The 23,466-nt window shown below is 43.7% G+C and overlaps 3 protein-coding genes across 3 annotated transcripts; 2 read left to right on the plus strand and 1 right to left on the minus strand.

The window, feature by feature from the left end:
* Nucleotides 1-5,033: 5,033 nt before the first annotated feature.
* Nucleotides 5,034-16,297, minus strand: ppm1e (protein phosphatase, Mg2+/Mn2+ dependent, 1E). Its single transcript, XM_077740271.1, has 7 exons — nucleotides 15,802-16,297; nucleotides 9,231-9,352; nucleotides 8,486-8,685; nucleotides 7,899-8,087; nucleotides 7,668-7,811; nucleotides 7,400-7,493; nucleotides 5,034-7,330 (listed from the first exon to the last, which is right to left on the minus strand). The coding sequence occupies exons 1-7, from the start codon at nucleotides 15,984-15,986 to the stop codon at nucleotides 6,498-6,500; spliced, it is 1,767 nt and encodes a 588-aa protein (XP_077596397.1). The 5' UTR covers nucleotides 15,987-16,297; the 3' UTR covers nucleotides 5,034-6,497.
* smg8 (SMG8 nonsense mediated mRNA decay factor) lies at nucleotides 15,793-20,126 on the plus strand. Its single transcript, XM_077740270.1, has 6 exons — nucleotides 15,793-17,165; nucleotides 17,375-17,875; nucleotides 17,938-18,334; nucleotides 18,405-18,550; nucleotides 18,822-19,721; nucleotides 19,820-20,126. Exons 1-6 carry the CDS (start codon nucleotides 16,539-16,541, stop codon nucleotides 20,024-20,026), a joined length of 2,778 nt encoding a protein of 925 aa, XP_077596396.1. The 5' UTR covers nucleotides 15,793-16,538; the 3' UTR covers nucleotides 20,027-20,126.
* A 734-nt stretch (nucleotides 20,127-20,860) lies between these two features.
* On the plus strand, nucleotides 20,861-23,393 carry kcnj15 (potassium inwardly rectifying channel subfamily J member 15). The gene is made up of 2 exons (XM_077741025.1): nucleotides 20,861-20,972; nucleotides 21,704-23,393. The coding sequence occupies exons 1-2, from the start codon at nucleotides 20,962-20,964 to the stop codon at nucleotides 22,761-22,763; spliced, it is 1,071 nt and encodes a 356-aa protein (XP_077597151.1). The 5' UTR covers nucleotides 20,861-20,961; the 3' UTR covers nucleotides 22,764-23,393.
* The last annotated feature ends 73 nt before the right edge of the window (nucleotides 23,394-23,466 follow it).

A 23,466-nucleotide genomic window follows, 5' to 3' on the forward strand; every position in this document is an offset into this window, starting at 1 on the left:
CGGCCGACCCTCGACCGCTTGCTTGGTCAGTGAACCGCCGACACCGGGAAGCGAACTCACGTTCTCTCGGTGCAAAGGCGAGTGTGCAACCCACTACACCAACTCGTGCCCCACTTATACAAGGGTGTTGAAACGTTTTATCCTAGGAAATGGGGTGAAACACTTAGTCATTTTTTGGACAAAATGCTTCATACACCACTGAATACTTATACACTTAAACACTTATTCAGTTAAACACTTAGGCAATTGTACTTATTGTTTTACCTGAACAATTGTGGGAAAATCTTTGCCTGCACTGGGAATTGAACCCAGGACCTCAGAGGTGGCAGACTGATGACTTATCCATTGGGCCACCACCCTGTGAGAGAAAGCAGTAGTACTTATACTTAGTACTTTTTCTTTTACCTGAATAATATTGGGAAAATCTTTGCCTGCACTGGGATTTGAACCCAGGACCTCAGAGGTGGCAGACTGATGACTTATCCATTGGGCCACCACCCTGTGAGAGAAAGCAGTAGTACTTATACTTAGTACTTTTTCTTTTACCTGAATAATATTGGGAAAATCTTTGCATGCACTGGGATTTGAACCCAGGACCTCAGAGGTGGCAGACTGATGACTTATCCATTGGGCCACCACCCTGTGAGAGAAAGCAGTAGTACTTATACTTAGTACTTTTTCTTTTACCTGAATAATATTGGGAAAATCTTTGCCTGCACTGGGATTTGAACCCAGGACCTCAGAGGTGGCAGACTGATGACTTATCCATTGGGCCACCACCCTGTGAGAGAAAGCAGTAGTACTTATACTTAGTACTTTTTCTTTTACCTGAATAATATTGGAAAAATCTTTGCCTGCACTGGGATTTGAACCCAGGACCTCAGAGGTGGCAGACTGATGACTTATCCATTGGGCCACCACCTTGTGAGAGAAAGCAGTGGTACTTGTACTTAGTACTAATTCTTTTGACTGAATAATATTGGGAAAATCTTTGCATGCACTTGGATTTGAACCCAGGACCAAAGAAGTGGAAAACTGATGACTTAACCACTGGGCCACCACTCTACAAGATTAGTTAGTAGTATTTGTGGTTTTGCTCTTTTCACTCCCAGGTCATACTTAGTACTTTATTGTACCTTTAAGTGGGAAAAGTTAGATAAGTTCACTAAGCAGAGCAAACCATATTTACTATATCATTTCATTAAGACAAAATACTTAACTATACTATGTCGTTTTTTAAGAAAAAAAGCCTTACTATACTATGTCGTTTTTTAAGAAAAAAAGCCTTACTATACTATGTCGTTTTTTAAGAAAAAAGCCTTACTATACTATGTCGTTTTTTTAAGAAAAAAAGCCTTACTATACTATGTCGTTTTTGTAAGAAAAAAAGCCTTACTATACTATGTCGTTTTTGTAAGAAAAAAAGCCTTACTATACTATGTCGTTTTTGTAAGAAAAAAAGCCTTACTATACTATGTCGTTTTTTAAGAAAAAAGCCTTACTATACTATGTCATTTTTTTAAGAAAAAAAGCCTTACTATACTATGTCGTTTTTGTAAGAAAAAAAGCCTTACTATACTATGTTGTTTCTTTAAGAAAAAAAGCCTTACTATACTATGTCGTTTTTTAAGAAAAAAAGCCTTACTATACTATGTCGTTTTTTAAGAAAAAAAGCCTTACTATACAGTGTCGTTTTTTTAAGAAAAAATGCCTTACTATACTATGTCGTTTTTTAAGAAGAAAGCCTTACTATACTATGTCGTTTTTTAAGAAAAAAGCCTTACTATACTATGTCGTTTTTTAAGAAAAAAAGCCTTACTATACTATGTCGTTTTTTAAGAAAAAAAGCCTTACTATACTATGTCGTTTTTTTTAAAGAAAAAAAAGCCTTACTATACTATGTCGTTTTTTTTTTAAAGAAAAACGCCTTACTATACTATGTCATTTTTTTTAAGAAAAAAAAGCCTTACTATACTATGTCGTCTTTTAAGAAAAAAAAGCCTTACTATACTATGTCGTCTTTTAAGAAAATAAAGCTACTATACTATGTCATCTTTTAAGAAAATAAAGCCTTACTATACTATGTCGTTTTTTCGAAGAAAAAAGCCTTACTATACTATGTCGTTTTTTCGAAGAAAAAAGCCTTACTATACTATGTCGTTTTTTCGAAGAAAAAAGCCTTACTATACTATATCGTTTTTTCGAAGAAAAAAGCCTTACTATACTATGTCGTTTTTTCGAAGAAAAAAGCCTTACTATACTATGTCGTTTTTTCGAAGAAAAAAGCCTTACTATACTATGTCGTTTTTTCGAAGAAAAAAGCCTTACTATACTATGTCGTTTTTTCGAAGAAAAAAGCCTTACTATACTATGTCGTTTTTTCGAAGAAAAAAGCCTTACTATACTATGTCGTTTTTTCGAAGAAAAAAGCCTTACTATACTATGTCGTTTTTTCGAAGAAAAAAGCCTTACTATACTATGTCGTTTTTTCGAAGAAAAAAGCCTTACTATACTATGTCGTTTTTTCGAAGAAAAAAGCCTTACTATACTATGTCGTTTTTTCGAAGAAAAAAGCCTTACTATACTATGTCGTTTTTTCGAAGAAAAAAGCCTTACTATACTATGTCGTTTTTTCGAAGAAAAAAGCCTTACTATACTATGTCGTTTTTTCGAAGAAAAAAGCCTTACTATACTATGTCGTTTTTTCGAAGAAAAAAGCCTTACTATACTATGTCGTTTTTTCGAAGAAAAAAGCCTTACTATACTATGTCGTTTTTTCGAAGAAAAAAGCCTTACTATACTATGTCGTTTTTTCGAAGAAAAAAGCCTTACTATACTATGTCGTTTTTTCGAAGAAAAAAGCCTTACTATACTATGTCGTTTTTTCGAAGAAAAAAGCCTTACTATACTATGTCGTTTTTTCGAAGAAAAAAGCCTTACTATACTATGTCGTTTTTTCGAAGAAAAAAGCCTTACTATACTATGTCGTTTTTTCGAAGAAAAAAGCCTTACTATACTATGTCGTTTTTTCGAAGAAAAAAGCCTTACTATACTATGTCGTTTTTTCGAAGAAAAAAGCCTTACTATACTATATCGTTTTTTCGAAGAAAAAAGCCTTACTATACTATGTCGTTTTTTCGAAGAAAAAAGCCTTACTATACTATGTCGTTTTTTCGAAGAAAAAAGCCTTACTATACTATGTCGTTTTTTCGAAGAAAAAAGCCTTACTATACTATGTCGTTTTTTCGAAGAAAAAAGCCTTACTATACTATGTCGTTTTTTCGAAGAAAAAAGCCTTACTATACTATGTCGTTTTTTCGAAGAAAAAAGCCTTACTATACTATGTCGTTTTTTCGAAGAAAAAAGCCTTACTATACTATGTCGTTTTTTCGAAGAAAAAAGCCTTACTATACTATGTCGTTTTTTCGAAGAAAAAAGCCTTACTATACTATGTCGTTTTTTCGAAGAAAAAAGCCTTACTATACTATGTCGTTTTTTCGAAGAAAAAAGCCTTACTATACTATGTCGTTTTTTCGAAGAAAAAAGCCTTACTATACTATGTCGTTTTTTCGAAGAAAAAAGCCTTACTATACTATGTCGTTTTTTCGAAGAAAAAAGCCTTACTATACTATGTCGTTTTTTCGAAGAAAAAAGCCTTACTATACTATGTCGTTTTTTCGAAGAAAAAAGCCTTACTATACTATGTCGTTTTTTCGAAGAAAAAAGCCTTACTATACTATGTCGTTTTTTCGAAGAAAAAAGCCTTACTATACTATGTCGTTTTTTCGAAGAAAAAAGCCTTACTATACTATGTCGTTTTTTCGAAGAAAAAAGCCTTACTATACTATGTCGTTTTTTCGAAGAAAAAAGCCTTACTATACTATGTCGTTTTTTCGAAGAAAAAAGCCTTACTATACTATGTCGTTTTTTCGAAGAAAAAAACCTTACTATACTATGTCGTTTTTTAAGAAAAAAAAGCCTTACTATACTATGTCGTTTTTTAAGAAAAAAAGCCTTACTATACTATGTCGTTTTTTTAAGAAGAAATGCCTTACTATACCATGTCGTTTTTTAAGAAAAAAAGCCTTACTATACTATGTAGTTTTTTAAGAAAAAAAGCCTTACTATACTATGTCGTTTTTTAAGAAAAAAAGCCTTACTATACTGTGGCGTTTTTTAAGAAAAAAAGCCTTACTATACTGTGGCGTTTTTTAAGAAAAAAAGCCTTACTATACTATGCATCATTTGGTGCGGTCCGAGAAAGTAAACCATGAGTGCCGACTTTGTTTTAGAATTGGATTTTTTTTTTTAAATAGTACAATATACTGCTTTTTTGGTGTCAAAGTGGTGGCCTGGGGGCCAAATCTGGCCCACAGCATCATTTTATGCGTCCCAGGATATTATTGATTTGTGTCCTTAAAATATAAAAGACGAGCCACTGTAGAGTTGTTCTTGTCTTTATATACATGATAGTTACCAGTTACAGTACATGTATTTATTTACTGTATATACTAGAGGAACACACATCATACAAGTACTGATTATTTTTACTTGAATACTTTGTTAAAACTTAACCTGCACATGGTTTTAAGGTTTTGTGGACAAAACCCCAAAAAAGGCTAACCCCACCCACCCCAACACTTTATTGCTTACAGAGAAAAAAAAGCTTTTTTTTGTGTACATTAAGTGGACACAGTGCAGATTGATGAATGGCTCTTATACACGCAATCAAAAAGATATGAGATTAATCACTGAGAACAATAATGAGCTTGCTTGCTTGCTTGGTTTTGTTAGTTTATAGAAATCTGACATGTTAACGCTGGTTTAAAAATCGAGCTTTAGTTCCAATTTGGACATTTGTACAATTGTGGCAGTCCAGTTTTCGTACTTGACAATGAAGTGTAATTGAGTGCAACGCTTGCCCAAGTTCGATCCAAGATGGCATTAGATCGTTACTAGTTTTTGTTTGCAAAAGTTAGAGTGAAAAATACTGACTGTATCCCAGTTGTGGTTGAGTCCAAAATCATTGAAATTCTGTCAAAACAAATCAGAAGTATTGCCAAAAAAGCAATTTGCAATTTAAGAAATGAATTGCCTATTGATGAAACAACAAATACTTTGTGTTAAATGTTGATATTCCTGAAATATGACCATATTGCACGGATAACTGTAGTAAAGAAAAAATACTTTGGATGGTATTTTGGACCCATTTAATTTAGCGCTGCTTTTTTTTTGTCCTCAGAATCCAACTTTGATTTATTGCTCGAACAGTTTGAATTTAGATTTTTTTTTGCCGGATAAATTACAAACCGATTGGAATTTCAAAGAAGTCACTATTGTAAGGTGCGTTGTGACTTTTCAAATAAAAGCCGATGATATTCCGTTCACAAAACGAGTGCCATATTGTGATTGGTTTGTTACAATTGCAGAAATCTGCAAAGTCTTTGTAATAATATTATTAGTGGATTTTAACGTACGTCACGGTGACCATCTTTAACAGACGGGTGGCGCTGATGCAGTCACTCAACATTACGCAGAGAGCTTGCCAATTAGCCAGAAATGGCTGTTTTTGCGCAAAGTGGTGCGTCATTAGATGAATAAACGGTCAAAACAATGACTTTGAACACAAAAGTGAGTGTCCAAGCTTTGCTCTGCCCTGATTTGATCTTTTTCGTCAAACTCAAAGTGGCAGGCTACTCACTTTTGGCCATTGGCCGTGTATGCTTCATTCCGAAGTTTAAGAAGACATTTTTGTGGGAAAAGTGGCACAAATACGATAACGATGGGGACTAAACGGTGACGTTTTTGAGGAAAGAAGGCTTTAACAGAAGGCACGTGTTCTGTAGCTTTCAAAGAGTGTGTTTTGGCTTCCAACAATGTCAAGGACGTCAACGTACGTAGTCAAAACGGCCTATTGTCCTCTCTCAAAAAACTAAATCCGCCCGAAGCGGAGAACGATACTGCACTTAATCAGGTAAGTGACCACTAATCTCACGTAATCTGCCGTTTAAGTGCTCTTATCTGTAGACCGGCCACGCACGGGTAGATAATGGTTTGGATCGCCGGTAGAACCGGAAAGGTCAGTGGCGGCGGAGCCCAAAAAAAAAACATTTAAAAAACAACCCAAATTTGACATCGGCGTGGGCGCCGTTTGTTGGGTGATTTTTAGAAAGAAGCGCAACAACAACAAAAAATGTGAGCTCATCTCCTGGCCAATGTGTGTTGACTTTGTAGCTTTGGAGATGATGCGCTATACTTTGGAGCAAAGCTAGTGTTTGTTTGGCGGGCTGGCTGACATTTAATTCCTTTTTTTTTTCTTTCCTTTTGTGGGGGACAGACAGGACCAGTCAATCGTCACATTCACGAACGCGGGGGCCACAACTAGCTAAACTATTGGAAAAGAAAGCGCCCCAGAAAATGTGTCGGGTTGGCGGAAGTTATACTGGGCGAGGGCGGCTCCGCCTTTTCGTGCGGTGGCGACGGCGGCGACCACGCCATCAGATGATGGCGTGGCGGGGCAGCCGGGGTAGGGCCACCCCCGGCGGCCTAGGGAGGGCACGTAGGGGCGGGGCGCCCAAGGCCCCGGCCAATCGGCGCAGCCGCCTCGTCCCGGCAAACGGGCGGCTCGGCCCGAGGTAACGGCCGAAGGGCGAGGCGCTCCGGGGCCCCGGCGGGTCCGTCAAAGTGCGGCGGGACCTGCGCCCGGATGGGCGTTGTTTCTCTAGGAAGGAAGGGATGCGGCCTCCCCCGAGCGCGGGTCCCGACAGGCTCAGGCTGGTCCTGTCCGTGAAGGAGTCCGTGCGGTCTTCGTAGGCCAGGTCGGCGGGGGCCGAGCACTGCTGCAGGGGCCAGCCGCCACGGCTTTTCCCACCGTTGTCCGCCGCGGTGCCCGCCTCGCCGCCACGCTCGGCCCGGCCCGCCTCCTCCTCTTCTTCTTTTTCTTCTTCTTCTTCCTCCTGTTCCACTTGGTCCTCCGCCTGGGCGGCGGGCTCCTCTTCCGGCTCCGCCTGCGCCGGGCCTTCGTCCTCGTCCTCTTCGGCGGGCGCCGCCGCCGGCGGCGGGTTCCGGGGGTCCCGCAAGAAGACGGCCACGACGGTGATGTTGTCGCTGGAGCCGGCGTCTCGGGCCGAGGCCACCAGCTTGTGAGCCACCATGGCCGTGTCGCCGGCGTTCTCCTGGAGGTGGTCGCTGACCACGCGTACCGCCTCATCCGGACTCACCGTGTCCCAGAAACCGTCGCAGGCCAGGAGCAGGTAGTCTTCCGAGCCGTCCAGCGGGAAGGCAGCGTGGTCGGCGTCCCCGCAGATGTACGGCTTGTGCTCGGAATCACCTGGAGGGGGAGAGAAAAAAATGAATTTGGCGGTGACAATTGCGCTTTGGCGGCAGAGGGCCATGTTACCTATGGCTCTGGATACTGAAAGACTTCCGTTAACCCTCCACGTCCCGAACCAGATGACGCAGCCTCCCAGAGCTTCAATTCTTTGTTTCTCATCCTGTAGACATTTGTATGAACATTTAGGGGAGAACTGGGTTGGTGGTCACACCGGTTGGCTGACACACTTGTTAAAATGCAACTAGTGGAGGAGGGTGCCTTTGTAAATAAATAATCAGATTAATAAAAAAAACAATGGCATGAATAAAGTTGGAATAAAGCGGCAAAGACTGACCTCTCTGTCCGGTTTGTGCGGTTTCATCAGCTCCACCCCTTCACCCCGGCGAACCAGAATGACTTGGGAGTCCCCCAGCCAGGCCACGTGCAACGTCCGACCCCGGAGGAACGTCACCACGCCCGTCGTACCGCAGCGCAGGTTCTTTCGGGAAAAAAAAGACGGACGGCATAAAGTCGGGTGCCGACCCAACCCGAAAAGGAAAAGCCGTTTCTCAGACCCCCCTCTCACCTCACGCGACGCTTTCTTGACAAAATGCTCGTCGGTGATTTTGAAGGCGCGACGCAGGGCCTCGCCGGGGTCTTGGGATAGCGAATCCTGGCGTGCCAGGTTGACGTGGAGATGGTTGGCGGCGTAGATGGCGGCGTCCACGCCTCCGTGGCCGTCAAACACGGCAAAGAATGCCTGTTCTTCCTGGTCCTAATGGACAAGACGTCGCCATAAAATCCATCTAATTTTAGTCATATTCAACACATTTGAGTACTATTAAACCACTAGTTATTTGTTACTTTGTTACTAGATGGCGAATAAGAACAAATAATAATGTTTTTCCAATCCAATATCCTGTTTTTAATGTTATTTTCAGATTGTTAGAACAAATTAATCATTTCTATGGGAAACGTTCATTTGAGTTACAACTAACTCGACATATGAGCTCAGTCCTAGAACGAATTAAGCTCGTATCTCGAGGTACCACTGTATATGGGTGCCATTGACTTAACATTCATTGCACCTCCCACTTGAAATAAATTGGACAGCTAGCTCTGTCAATGGCAAACACTCACACACAAAAAAATGCTATTTAGTTAGGCCGTTACCTGAATGTTAAAGAGCGTATTGAAGTCAGGGATGATGAGGTGTCTGTCCTCCATCTTGCGCCTCATGTTCTTGATGGCATGGATGGAAGTCTCATAGTAGGGCTGTGGACGACGGCGGTAGGGCAGATCCTTGGCCCACGCCGTACACGTCTCGAAAAGTCGCCGGAAGATAAGTCGAGCCAACCTCATCGCTTCCAGCTCTGCAAAAAAAAAAAATCCAAAATAAAGCAAGATCTCGCGCCATCAATGGCAAATGCAAACTTGAGTACTTAGAGAAAACACACAACCTGGTATCAAACCCTCGACCCCAGAACTGTGAAGCCGATGGCCAAACCACTCCAAATATTTTGAGTACTTAGCATTTCAGATACCACAATTTTTTTTGACTTGAATGATCAAATGTTGAGGAGCAAGATGATTTTGTGAAAAGTAAGCGCCACATTTCCAATTTAGCAAAGCCCCCGTTTCCATTGCCAGTGACACACATTTTGTGAAAGTCAAAGCCCCGGCGGGAGCTGTTTTACTTTTACGGTGAGGGGCGGGGGGGCAAAGGCAGAAGTTTCAAGTTAAGAGCCAGAAGGATGACCTATTAATGCTCATAGCAGGTGAAATGGTCAGAGGGAAGGAAGATGGAGCTGGATTGTAAAGAGGTCAACTTCGGACTTTAGTGGAAGACTTTTCTAGAACACGGTTCTAACCTAACCTATCATTTTGGTTGTGTTAAGTTGACAAAGATTGGACTCACGTGGTAAAGGTCCCACTCCATCTTCACCGCTCTTAATCAGGTGGTGAATGGTCAGGTCGCTCTGGAGGATGCTGTCAGATGTGGCCCTCGCCAAGGCCGCCGCCAGCGAGCACGGGCAGTTACTGTTAAAAGTGAAGAACACACTCTTAACATCTTTACTTTTCTTCAAATTCATTTTGCCACTTTGATGCTTTGAATATATATACATTTCTAAATAAAAATGAAAAATCTTCCACTTTTATTTTCAACATTTACATAGATAAATTAAAAAAACATTTACTGTTAAAATATGAATGATTATTTAATGATTTTCACTCTTTAATTCCAATAAAAAACAAATTATTGATAAGATTGAATGTTTTTCCTCTTTTTTTGTTCATAAAAAAACTTAAAATACAGAACATTTACTAATAAAGAGGATTTGCAGAAATGGATGTTTGACACTATTAGAAAGAAAAGTCACGATTCAAGGGGAAGAAGAAAAAAAAATCTGAACATCCATTCATAACAAGACCCCCCCCCCCCTTCCCTCGATGGAGGGGGCGGCTATCGAAGCGACAACCTACGATTGGTCCGCGCACCAGTGAGAGCATCCGCATCACAGTCAAGTCATGCGGCGCGTAGGCGGATAAAAAGAAGCGTCTTTAAGTCCCCACACAAGCGCCACTATGCCAAACTAAACAGTGAACCAGCCTCCTCCATCCCCATTGACAACCATACAAGTCCAATCCAATTGAACTGGTGGTCTGTCTTTCCCCTTAAAGGGCACCTGCAAGCATAGTGACAAAACAAAATGATGCTTTGCGCCACCGCATCCGGGAGGCCGCCAATACGTGTTCGCCGATGACTCATGCATGCGGCGGTCACGCTTTTCTCTTTTTTTTTTCTCTCTCTCTCGATTTTACCCTGCAACGGAGCATCAAGGTTGTTGCCACGGTAACACAGAGCCAACAGACAAGATGCTCAACCGTGTTCCGATCAATCAAAACGATGCAACCCCAAAAAAAATGTTGTTGTTTTTTCATTTGTGTGCGCACGGCAAGCGCAGGGTTGAGAGGACACGCTATTCTCTAGAGGCGGAGTTACATCATTTGCTTTTACAACGGCGGCTTCCTGAAGAAGAATTTATTGGTGGCTTGGCAGACGCACGCAAGCTCGCCGTCAGACGTTAACGGCGATGGACGCCCACGAATTTGGAAGAGGAGACATGAAAATGAAAACGTTTCCGACCGACCGACCGATTCTTCAGATTTAGTAGTGTTTGAGACTTAAAAAAAAATGGTAGTTTTAATAAATGTGATATTGTGGTACGTGGTGAAGCTTTAAATCTCATTATAATTGAATAATGACAATAAAAGTAATGAATTCATCAAATTGAAAAATCAAATGATGTGAAATGCTTATCATATGCTTTGTTTAGGTTACATAGTAATGATTTTTTTTATTAAGGTTAGAGAAAAATAAAGGTTTTGGACATCCCGATATTGAACGGCTGACTCTGTTTAATGTCATGTGCAGGTTAGCCATGTTAACTAAAAGGAGCCCCTCCTTTAAGCCTTGACACCCTCCCCCCCATTTTTCTCTCTCAGGAATTCTATTTTTAGGTGCACCTCTGGATGTTTGCTGGTGATGTAACACTCACATGCAGCCAAGAACCCACGACGGCCCTCCCGCGGTTCTGTCCGCTTCCCATCTACTGCATTTTTGGGGCTTATCTTTCAGCACCAGTGCCTTTATGTTGACTACTTCTAAAAAAAAATGCTCAAGTATCCCAAAAAGACGGCGGCAAAGAGCCTCCTGAATGGGAAAGTAGTAATTTGGGAGCGCGCCCTGGCCAATTTCCCACGACTCTGTCGCAGGAACTCCAGTCGCCCCCGGTGCTAATCCCAGTGAGACGCTCTTATTAAGGGATTACTCCTGCCACTAATGTCAAAAGGATAGCCTCGGATAGCCAAGGATAGCCTAGGATAGCCTGGGAAAGTGGCCGAGGCGCTGTACAGAAGAACTTCCTCAATACTACAACACATGCATCTCAAACAACACCACATCTGATATCACATTCAAATTTCCCTTTGAGCCTCTCAATAGCAATTATTCTCTTGTATTTAAAATAATTACTTAACATGTAATAAGGAAAAAAGGGTAATGTTACATTTTTGTACCTTTTTTCTTTCAATATTTTTATATTAATGAAAAACAAGTTGAACTTTTAATTGTAAGAGTAAAAATATTCCATTCTATTGATCTATTTTTGATTTCCAGCTTTATTTTATAAATAAAAGAAAAATATGAACCTTATTAATAGAAAAAAACTTGCTTATGTCTGAATAAAAACAAAAAAAAAATCACTGGATATCAATAATCTTAATTTGAACATTAGCATGAATCTAACTGATTGGCTAGATTTAGACCGCAAACCCTAGCTTTGACACCTGCCATGTATTTGAATATGATATATTAATACAAATGGTTTTGAGTCATTAACTCATTACCCTTGCCTGTGATAAACTTCCCGTCTCTTTCAAAAAGTCCACACTTTGAGAATCCCTGCATCAAAGGACGATTAAAATATCTACTTCCCTTGGGATAGTCTGCACGAGGTTAAAGTAGGTCAAATGCTTTTAAAGATGTGTGTGTGTGTGTGTATAAACTGGAGTAGCCCAGAAAACACCTCCGGGGTATAAAGCAGGGTAACCCACTTTAACCATGGCCGCGATTTCGGGACCAGTCTGATTGGGAATGACTGTCATAGTCCGTTACCCACATTTTTATTTTATTTTTAAAACCCTCTGCAAAAGTTACTTTAGCAAGACTCGAATTGGCGAAGGAGAGGCGTCTTGACTGAGATCAAATCTCTTGATTAAACAGTGAAAAGCCAACAGGCAGACAAACAGATGGCGGACAACTTACAGCAAAGTTCTTTGCGCTGTTGACATTCACTTTTCAATCCGATTCAATTCATTTTTTTGGGTGGAATAACAGTCGTTTGAAGTTTTTGACGACACTTGTGTTTCTCTTGGTCATTGGAATCCAGCTGGGTTCCGCATCATCGCCACGGTGACGCACATTGGCGGCGCGCCCGCGGGATTCCGCGTCCTAAAAGCGGGATGCTAATGGCTCTGTGTGGAAATGAAAAAAGCTCAGGGCTTAAAAAGGTGCTTACTATGAGACACAATGTCCCACTGTGTCGTAGACCTTTGGTCCGAGTCGCTAGCCTCTCCATCTGTCGCGCCCGATGGCGCCGTTTTGTTCCAAACGTGTAAAAAAAAATCACTGATTAAAACATAGGAAGACGCAACCCCATGGCGAGAAAAAGACTGGCCTGTATAATATTGTCCTTTAAGTGTAAACGATGTGCAAATAGTTCTATACTTTTCTTTATAAACCAAATAGTTGATCAAAAAAACTTCCATTCCAAAAGAAAAATGGCAACAGGGGCAAAATATGACCATATTTTCTCACATATAATTCATATTTGTAACTAAAAAAAAAGACTTTTATATGCACAAATGACACTTGACATTCAGTTACATGCATTTAACTTAGTTAAGACAATTAGTATTCATACTGAGTCTCAGGTCTTGCAAAAATACCACTAGTACTACATCAGAATGAGTCACTTAGTAGTAGTAGAGTTAGTCACCACTCTGAAACTTTCAAAAGAATTCACATTCGATTTTTTTTAGTCGAAATGAGCTCCTCCCACCCCTTTCGATATCATGGCATTAACTTGATTAGATCCGCACGGCGTCTTAAGTGCGTCTAGGCCCCCAATTTGGCAGAAAGACGGTTGTCATGACGCCACGGCTGAACTGTCGGCATTCATTAGCGCCGTAGCACTTTTCCCACTCGTGCGCTAACCTTAAATGCGTGGGTGGGTGTGTGTGTGTACGTTGCAAAAGCAGCTCAACCCCCCGTGTCTTAACAGCTGTGAGAGACGTAAAAGAGAGGTGAGCCTCGTCCAATCTTTGTGACCAGTCCGCTTTTTTAACTCATTGGCTGCCATTGATGGGGCGAGACAACCCATCTAATGAAATAAATGGTAGGACTAACAACTGATGGAAATGACCAACAAATTGGGGCAACATCGACACTCTACAGCTCAATAAAAGTTGGAAAAGCTACTATGATACACATGACAAGCGCAAAACAACTACCACCTCCTCAAATGTGTTCATTTTTCTCCAACTTACTACTACATCTTGCATAACACTTGCATAAATGCCACTGTGAAAAAAATATGATGGCATTTACTGTACTTGTTTGCATATTAGCTGCCTCAGCATATAAGCCATCCCCTTAAAATGGTTGAATTTGCCAATTTCTCTCGTATAAGCCGCACCCCGGATTCACAATTTTCCCCTCCATATTCATGGTTTTAATAAGTTGTACAAATGTGTTATTTTGAAGGAAAAATCTTAAGAAAAATCATCCCACATGGTATTTCTGAGATACTGTATTTCAATGGCTATTAGTACAACCTAAGAGTCCACAGAGCAATTTGGTTTCATTTCCATACTGAGGAAGACTTTTGGCTAAAAATAGCAAAAGACCAAACGGCAAATGTCCAACTGGTTGCCCACAGTGAAGTTTACATACAAGGCCATTAGCCAGGTACTCATCTGACCTATAATTGCAATCCCCGCGAGGGAGCCTGTGCTGTTGCCATGACAACTATTGTCCATACTGCAAGGATGTGTCAGAGTAGACATTTCAACAGCTAAGATTTTTTTGTGGCTTTTGCCATACTGCTACTGATTTTGGGAAATGCCTGATAATCAGACATGACAATATTGATTTCTATTGCGTTTAACCCCCCATAGAGCAAAAAATAAGTCCCTGGACCTTACGTACTTTGTCAGCACACACTAATCTTGACCACAATATTATATATTGGTAACATGATACAAAATTTGGAGTTCTACATATTGTAATTTTTCTTCAAATATCAGGTGACCTCATTGAAAGTACAAAGTTATAAAATAAAAGCAGTGTTTGTGCAGAAACAGGAAGTTCCCGGAGGAAGTAAAGAGGGTGGTGTCTCCCTCTGGCCTTCAACACAATCACCAATCAGTTGTCAGGAAGGAAGTCGTGACCTTTTCTTGCTTTACTGCAAAATGGTTCATGCCAAATGCAAATGCGATATTTTCACTGGACTTATAAAACAAGAACGTGGCTTGGATTATGTTGAAAAATGGGAAATACTTTGTATCACTAGGGTAAATATAAATATATAATATAATATTTACTCTATGTATTTTTCCAATGCCTCTGGGTTATTTTCATTTATATAAGAAATAATCCAATGTGATAAAAGCTCTCCTGATTGTGGTTTTCTTGAATTTTATAATTGCTCACTGGAATTTTTCATTGTTTGGAAAGAACACTATAAAATACTAGATAGACATATTTAGAATACACTATATATTTTTTAAAAACCTGATCTGTACCTGATCCCAATCTTCTGTCAATGACATGATTGGGCCTGATTTCCAATCACATGTTTGGATCTGGCAACCCAGTTTTATAGATATCCCCAAATTGCCTGTCAAACATCTGAAAAACCATTTCCATGAAACTATTTGTGAAAGACTGCTAACTCTAGTTAGGCCGCATTTCCGCCAAGGCCGAACAGGCATCCAATTCCATCCGACACCCTTAAAAACAGCAAAACCGTCAACATGGAAATGATGTAACGCTTTCGCAAGTCGCTCCTCGGTGTTACTTCTCTCAACTCGATAAATTGACAAGTATTCTTGGATGTTTATCAGTGTGCTCCACGATTGACGGCCATTGAAATTGCTAAAAACATCTTCCTCTTCCCTTGATATCTTTACGATTAAGCCTTTTTTCCCGCACATTCTCGGAGTACCTCAGAGCACCTACGCACGCCCACGTGATGTTTAAAAAAAACTACAATCATACTTCTTTCCAGACAAGAATGTGTCGCGGGTGCCCTAGATGAGAGCTTTCCTTGCCAGTGTACTCCTTTCTGCACCTATTTTGGATTCCAAACCAGGCCAGCATCTCATTTTCTCACTTTCTTTTCTTCTTCTTTTTTTTACCATTTCTGCCAAGTCTGTTCACTCACACACATAATCGCACGGACACATTTAATCCAGTTCTAACCGCACACTTCATTATGTAAGAAATGCATCATCCACTTGAATACGTCTTGTGTTGCTGCATTTTTACTGTCTGGAATTTGACAAATGGAGGCAAATAACAGAAGCAAGTGAGGTTATTTTTAGCCTGGGAGAAGACGATGGTCTTCCTCAACCCCCCCACAGCCGCCTATGCAATGATGACGTCGGCCTGTTACGCAAAATCGGGGGTTCACCTTCAGATTCGGGGATTTTTTTTAAAAAAAAATACAAGTACTTCTGCGGCACAGATGTAAGGAAAGACTCAAAGTAAAAAATATGCAAGTGGGTTTTAACAGGGGGGGGGGGGGTTTAACACGCCCATTGTGGTCGAGCGTTAAGCGGGCGTGTTGAAGCGTGTACGTGAACTAAGCACATTTGTCACGAGCATGCAAAATAAAGGTTGACAAATAAAAGATGGACTTAACTATTTGTAGAGGTGTTGCAGACACAGATCGAGGCATTCCCCCTCCACTTCGTCTTCACACACCAGATCCGTCAAAGGGCGAGAGGGCAGGGGGTCACTGTCCTGCAGAGGAGGGCTCATCTCCCGTAGAAAGAGCTCCAGGAACCGTCGGAAGGTTTTCTCCTCTGCTGCACAGCCGGCCATCATTGCTCATTCCCGGACACGCTCACGCTCGCAAACGCAGCTGAGTCCGTCGGTTCGCTTTGCTGGCCCGGACAAGAGGCTGGACACTTGGCGTTTTTTTTTCTTTCTTCGATTTCTTCTTGGAGGATGAGCGATCGAGCTAGCGATCGAGCTAGCTGTGGTGCCCGGCGATGGCAACAGAGATCGAGGCTAAACTATCGGCGTGGCGAAAGCAAAGAGACGAGGGAGATTTGAGTTGGAGTGGCCCCATTCACGGCCGAGTGGGAGCGCGACGCTTACTGGGATTTCGTCGTATATTGGATCGGAAGGCGGGTGACGTCAGTAGTGACGTTGGCCTGCAAGATGTGAGCGCGCACGCACGCACTGCAGTTATTTTGGTCTCGTTTGTTTTTTTCAAAATACACGAAAACGACGAGTTCAAGTGTACGGAGCCGTATTGCATTTACATTAAAAAGATAAAATGCATCATTTTGGGGAGTTGTTTTTTACTTATTTATTTATTTTTTTCGAAAACAAACGGAAGTGTGGTTGGTACGTCTGTATTTTGATTCCGCGATGAAACAAGTCAACATGGCCGCTCCAGTGAGCGTTGATGCTCTCCTCCGAGCGGCCGTCTCGGAGGACGCAGATCATCGGGACGACGGGCTATGCGTGGTGGGCCTTTTCGGGAAAAGCAGCACGCAGCTGGGCGTCCTCAAGGAGTCCCTCCTCAACACCCTGGCGGACAAGCACGTCTTCTCTGTGTTCGGTGGAGGCGACGAGGAGGGCGACGGTAGTGGCTGCGGCATCCAGGCGCTGTACGACCCGGACAACCGCATCCTGTACCTGCTGCTCACATCGGTGTGCGACGGCCGCCGGCTATTGTGGGCGTGTCGCTCCCAGAGCGCGAGCGCCGGCCACGCCGAAGCCCACGACTTCTGGAAGGGCCTGGAGCGACAACACTGCCTCCGCCTGCTCTATCTGTTCTCGGTGTGTCACGTCCTGCTGCTCGTCCACCCCAACCACACGTTCGACGTCACCTACGACCGGCTCTTCCGAGCCCTGGACGCCCTGAGGCAGAAGGCGCTTCCCCTCATCCGTGCGGCCGTCAAAGACTGCCTGGTGTCGAAAGAGTGGAAAGTCAACTGTCGGCCATGCCCTCCTCGGCTCCTCTTCTTTTTCCAGATGAGTGGAAGTCTCAAGGTCCACCTTTTACATTTTATACATATTTACTCAAATAGTAGTATTCCTTCCCAGGGGCGGTCCTGGAAAATGGTGCGCCCTGGGCAGACAACACCCTCCGCCCCCCATAACATACACAAATATATCATTTATCTTGACCTAATTCCCGTCCGGGTACTCCGATTTCTTCCCACATCTACATATTTATACTTCTGAGTGTTACCCCACAGGTCCCCAACGGGTCCGAGTCGGGCGTCCACCCGGACAAACCCAAAAAGCACTCGCCCAGACGCCGCCTGCAGCACGCCTTGGAGGACCAAATCTACCGCATCTTCCGCAAAAGCCGCGTCCTGACCAATCAGAGTGGCAACTGCCTGTTCACCGTGCCCGCCAATCAAGCCTTCGTCTACGTGGCGCCCGCCCCCGAAGAGGACCCCGCGGGCGCCCTGCTGTCCCAGCTGCGCTCCAACTGCGCCCTATCCGAGCACGACCCCGGCGCGGTCGTGACCGGGCCACGACGCTACCAGCAGATGCGGCGCTCGATCCGCCAGGTGACGGCGGAGCACGTGTCAATCACGTCGTCGGCACCGCCGGGCGGCGATTGCACGTTGAAAGAGTTCTTGTGGCAACATGTCGAGCTGGTGTTGACCAAAAAAGGCTTTGACGATAGCGTGGGTCGGAACCCTCAGCCGTGCCACTTTGAGCTGCCATCTTTCTCCAAGTGGGCGCAGGTGAGTTGGCTTGAAGTTTTCCCCCAAAAAGACACCATTTAGCTCGGCTCTTTTTTCACCAGGTGGCGCTAAAGATCCATCAGGTGCTGTCGGGCGGAGTCGAAGACGACTCGACCGAGCCGGCGCTTCGGGCTCAGGCCCAGCTCAAAGTTTTGGACGGCTTCCTGGACGCCGACGCCAAGTTCTCGGAGAACCGGTGCCAAAAAGCGCTGCCCCTGGCGCACGGCGCGTACCAGTCCAACCTGCCGCACAACTACACCACGGCCGTGCACAAGAACCAGCTGGCCCAGGCGCTGCGGGTCTACAGCCAGCACGCTCGCGGCGTGGCCTTCCAGCGCTACGCCCTGCAGCTGCACGACGACTGCTACAAGTTCTGGAGCAACGGGCACCAGCTGTGCGAGGAACGCAGTCTCTCCGACCAGCACTGCGTCCACAAGTTCCACCTGCTTCCCAAGGATGGTAAGCGGGGGGAATGGGTGGCTGACTTTTTGGCTGTTTTTCTATTGATTTGCCCTTTCCTCACTCGTAGGAGAGAGCACAGACGTCGATCACAACCCGCCCATTCTAAACCACAATAGCAGGGGGCGCTCCACCAGCTCGTGCAACTGCGGGAGAAAGCAGGCTGCCCGGGAGGATCCTTTCGACGTGCATGCGGCAAACTACGACTTCTACCAGGTGGACCGACACACACGTTATAATTCTACTTTTTTTTTTCAATGTACAGCTGTCAAAAAGTTGACACTTGAGACATAAACAAGGGGTGTCCAAACTGTGGCCTGCGGGCCAACTGTACTTTAACACCTTAGAGGTCAGGGCTTTGCAGTCTAAAATAAATCTAGCAAACTATGTTGACTTTTAGTATGATATTTGGACTAATTAATTCAAATATATTTATCTATAATCCATGCATGAAAGAGTTTAAAGTGTGGGAATGTTCTCTTTTCAGGGCTTAGAAGAGAAATGTTGCAGCAAACTGGAAAGGATCAATTTCCCCGTCTTCCAGCCGAGCACTCCCGACCCATCGCCCGCTTGCGACCGGACGCCACGCTCTCTGTGCGAGGCCGACGGCGAGCGGCCCAAGGAGCCTAGCGGCGGTGGTGGTGGTGGTGGCGGCGGTAGCGCCCAGCCCAGTCACACACCGGGTGACACTAGCCTGAGTCTGGCTCTCAGTCTGGGCCAGTCCACCGACAGTTTAGGCCCTTACGGCGAAGGCGAAGCGTCCGGCGAGGGCCAAGCGCCGCAGAAGCGACCCAGCCTGGCCGACCGGCAGCCATCCACCGTGGAGTACCTCCCGGGGATGATGCACTCGGGCTGCCCCAAGGGTCTCCTGCCCAAATTCTCCAGCTGGTCGCTAGTTAAGCTGGGCCCGGCCAAGTGGTACAATTGCCATGTGGGTTTGGAGCAGCCAGGCTTTCTCCCCGCCGCCTCCTTCCTGCTCCCGTGGGACCTTTTAGTGCGCTCGCGCTCCGACGACGACCCCTCGGAGGCCCAGGACGGCGGCGCGTCCTCCTGGCCGACCCCCAATAAGACGCCGGCCAGCAAGAGGGGAGGAGTGGGGGGCCCGGGTAGGAGCCGGAGGCGGGACGACACGGCGCGGGCCTACGTGGGCTTCGAGTATGAGGACGGACGAGGGCGGCGATTCATCAGCGCCGGGCCCGACAAGGTGGTCAAGGCTTTGGGATCGAGTGGAGCCAAGGAGCCCGCCGCTAGGGTGCTCAACGCGGACATGCCCCTCTACGTCCCGGCGCCCTCGCAGGGACGAGGAGTCAAGCCGCACTTTGCTCAACTGATACGACTTTTTGTGGTCGTGCCCGACGCTCCGCTTGAAGTTACACTCAGCCCTCAGGTAAATTGAAATTTCAAATATTTTAATTTGAAAATCCTAAAAAAAGGATAAAAATGTTTTTATGCACCAATGTCTCCAATTTTTTTTCCCCGCCCCAGGTACAACCCGGCCCTCCGCCTTGCCCACTTTTCCACCCGGAGCTGGCAGAAGTGACATTACCACCCGACGGTGTTTGGGTATTACGCTTCCCCTATGCGTATGCCACCGATGTGGGACCCTGCTACCCCCCTAAGGAGAACCAGCCGCTCGCCAATTACAAAGTGCTGCGAGGAATTCTCCGCGCCTCCGCCACCAACACCCAATGAATGACAAATCTGGATAGAAGAGCAAATGTTTGGGTGTCCATTATTTGGCTTAGTAGACATTTTCACTTGGGCTTTTGTTTTTAAAGGGTGTTAATAAAAAAATAAATAAATAAAAAACATTTTTTGGGGTTTTTATGTCTTTTGTTGACTGCGATATGCCTCCATGGACGACACACAATGTTATCTGACATTTGTCTCACACACGCCACCTGAAAGTATGTGACTAATAATAACAACGTGGTTAATAACAAAGCTGGAAGACCTTTCAAGGTCATCAAGTGGGACAAGAGAAGCACAATTGCCTAGAAATCAAGTGGCTTTTTCCACTTGAGTTGTACTTGTTGCCAGCAAGTGGGTCCCGTTTTTTTTCCCCTTTATAAACTTTTTCATGCATGGATTATGTTTATCTTTTTCTTTCTATAGTTTTATTAAATACATCCCATAAGAAGACCCATATATAATTTTAAGGGAATAGATAGGATAGGAAATGACTAAAAACAGTAATTTAACAAGGATGTGCAATACAAAACACATCAAACTAAATAAAATAAAGTTTTTAAAATAACTATAAACATGTTAATACATTGAAAAATGTAAGACATGAATAAGTGCATTTTGCCTTTAAAAAAAATGTGCAGCACTAAAAGTGGGATTATAATAGCAAGACTATATCCTAAATGACCTTTTGAGTTCCATTGGTGTAAATCTGGGCGAGTGTTGAAAGCAACAACAAGCAGAAAACAAAACAGCTAGAGGGTTTTTTTTTCCCTTTCCTTTTAGGTGGATAAGTCAAAGCTGGGGGGAATTATTTTCATCCACAGTGTGCCAAAGTTCACCTGTTAAGGCGGGACAAAAGGTGGAGAAAAAAATTCCGAGGACGACTCTAGAGAAGATGTTGACAGGTGAACGTCATTCTACCAGGAGAACCTCCGGACATGATCAAAAGGTGAGCGAGATCGCAACTTTAAAAAAAAAAAAAGATCTCAACGGTTTATGCGACTAGTTACATTTCAACTAGGTATAGAGAAAAAATAATGGAAATGGAAAAAAAATGGAATTATGAAGGCAAAAAATGAGCACTTAAATGTGCTAAAAATGAGAAAAATGATTAAAAACCACCCCGTTATTGTAACCAACATGAAAATAAGGTTAAACTAAACTGCTCTTGAATTTTGATAAGATATTTTTTTCAAGTGTTTATATCTTTTCAGTTTAATTTTTAACTTTTGTGGCATTATAGCTGGAACTAATTGACTACTATTTCCCCTGGTCAAACTCTACGGTAGCTTATCGCTAATTATTTACAGTGTATAATTATCCATGTTAAATCCATGTCCAAATGTCAGAGATGTATAAAATTAGCAGCATACTTTACTATATATATATATATAAATTCTGTATATAATATAAATAATTTGTTAGGAAGAAAGTTTGCAAAAATTGTCAAGATTTCTTGAGTCAAGTGTATTTTTGAAGGGGAAAAAAACTCACAACTCAAGTTTACTACAGAAGAAGTCTAATACTTTTAGATGGCCATCGATTACTAACATTGCCGACTCACTAGCTTTATAAAATAGTCACAAAAGAATAAAAATTGGGAGAGTAAAGGGCAACTTACGTAACAGCTGATGAGCCAAATTGGTTAAATCCTTCCCATCACTGTGTTTTCTTTCTCAGTTGTTGTGAAGAAACTGCATCTAAAAGACAAAGCGCAATGGCGGTTGGAAAGGCGGAATTCCGTCGTCGAATCGTCTCCAAAGACGGCCGCAACAACGTGCGCATAAACAACGTGGAAGGCATGGTCAAGATGTACCTGCACGACATCTGGACCACGGTAGTGGACATCAAGTGGCGCTACAAGATCACCCTGTTTGCCTCCACCTTCATCATGACGTGGTTCATCTTCGGGGTGCTCTTCTACCTCATCGGCATGGGCAACGGCGACTTCGAGGCCAACCTCAGTTCCAACCACACGCCGTGCCTGGAGAACGTCAAAACCTTCACGGGGGCTTTCCTATTCTCGCTGGAGTCGCAGACCACCATCGGCTACGGCTTCCGCTACATCACCGAGGATTGCCCTTTGGCCATTTTCACTCTGGTGGCTCAGCTGGTCATCACCGGCCTGGCCGAGATCTTCGTCACGGGGGCCTTCCTGGCCAAATTGGCGCGGCCCAAGAAGCGAGCCGAGACCATCAAGTTCAGCCGGTGCGCGGTGGTCTACCGCCGCCGGGGTCAACTCTGCCTGGTGGTTCGGGTAGCCAACATGCGGAAGAGTCTTCTAATCCAGTGCCAACTCAGCGGCAAGCTTCTTCACGCCAACGTCACCCGGGAAGGTGAAAAAACGCAAGTCCACCAGACCTCGGTGGACTTTTTCATGGACTCCAGCAGCGAGTGCCCCTTCCTCATTCTGCCGCTCACCTTCTACCATGTCCTGGACGAGCGCAGCCCATTGGCCGGCCTGACGGCAGAAAATTTGGCCAGTCGTGAGATGGAGCTACTGGTGACGCTCAACGGCACCATGGAGTCCACGGCGGCCACGTGTCAGAGTAGGACGTCTTACGTTCCCGCCGAGATCCTGTGGGGCTACGAGTTCAAGCCGGTGATCTACGGCACGGAAGGTGGCCGCTACGTGGCCGACTTTAACTTTTTCGACAAGGTGCGGCGGGTCAGCAACGACGACGGCTTCTTGAACAATGCCGAGAAGTTGAAGCTGGAGGAGGACTACAAGAAAGAATAACTGGAATGGGAGATGTTTCGACATCTTGGCCTATTAAACAAAGACAAAAAAAAGCAAAAATAAATTACGTATTAGTCAGATTATGAATACGTGTTTAGCAGATGCTCATAAAGTCCATGGTCACTTTTGAGGGGCCAAAACTAAAAAAATATGTGACATTAAATGACTATGGGTAGCCCAATACAAATGGTTAGCTTGTTGGTGACACTGTTCTGAGATTGAGGGTTTGATCCCAGGACCAAAACTTTGCATGTTCTCCCTGGGCTTGTGTGGGTCTTCTCCCGGGGTCGGCATTAAATAATTGGTAGAAAAATATTGTAATCCATGTCCATAAATATATTTTCAGTTGAGCTTTTACAATGTAAGTAGATTGGTTTTATGCTGAAAAATGATCAATTACTGGTCGCTGGACCAAAATTATTTGGAGTAATTTTGTTTAGCCATTCTTTGCGTATATATATTATAAATTGACCCTAGGTATTGAGAGCTTGTATGGTTGCCCATAATAAACTCAAGCACCCCCCACCATTATGGAAAATTTTGAAATGACTAGGGTAAAAGTGTCGTCCTACATTTCCAATTTGTTGTTGTGTAATCTCCTGTTGTGACAACATTTGCAACTATTTTCTGTAAACCTTTTTACCCACTACTATATATCTATATATAAATATAAACACAAAAAGTCCATTTGCGTTTGATTGTC

The sequence above is a fragment of the Stigmatopora nigra genome, chromosome 19 (assembly GCF_051989575.1).
Source record: "Stigmatopora nigra isolate UIUO_SnigA chromosome 19, RoL_Snig_1.1, whole genome shotgun sequence".
NCBI classification, from domain to species: domain Eukaryota; kingdom Metazoa; phylum Chordata; class Actinopteri; order Syngnathiformes; family Syngnathidae; genus Stigmatopora; species Stigmatopora nigra.

What these genes read in the sequence shown, in the direction of transcription:
- ppm1e (XM_077740271.1), bottom strand. Translation starts at nt 15,986, where the DNA reads ATGATGGCCGGCTGTGCAGCAGAGGAGAAAACCTTCCGACGGTTCCTG. An exon ending in ATACGCTCTTTAACATTCAG is followed by an intron (nt 8,088 to 8,485) that starts GTAACGGCCTAA and finishes CTTGTCCATTAG; the next exon opens with GACCAGGAAGAACAGGCATT. An exon ending in TTCAGTATCCAGAGCCATAG is followed by an intron (nt 7,331 to 7,399) that starts GTAACATGGCCC and finishes CTCCCCCTCCAG; the next exon opens with GTGATTCCGAGCACAAGCCG.
- smg8 (XM_077740270.1), top strand. Translation starts at nt 16,539, where the DNA reads ATGAAACAAGTCAACATGGCCGCTCCAGTGAGCGTTGATGCTCTCCTC. An exon ending in CTTTCTCCAAGTGGGCGCAG is followed by an intron (nt 17,876 to 17,937) that starts GTGAGTTGGCTT and finishes TTTTTTCACCAG; the next exon opens with GTGGCGCTAAAGATCCATCA. An exon ending in CCACCTGCTTCCCAAGGATG is followed by an intron (nt 18,335 to 18,404) that starts GTAAGCGGGGGG and finishes CCTCACTCGTAG; the next exon opens with GAGAGAGCACAGACGTCGAT.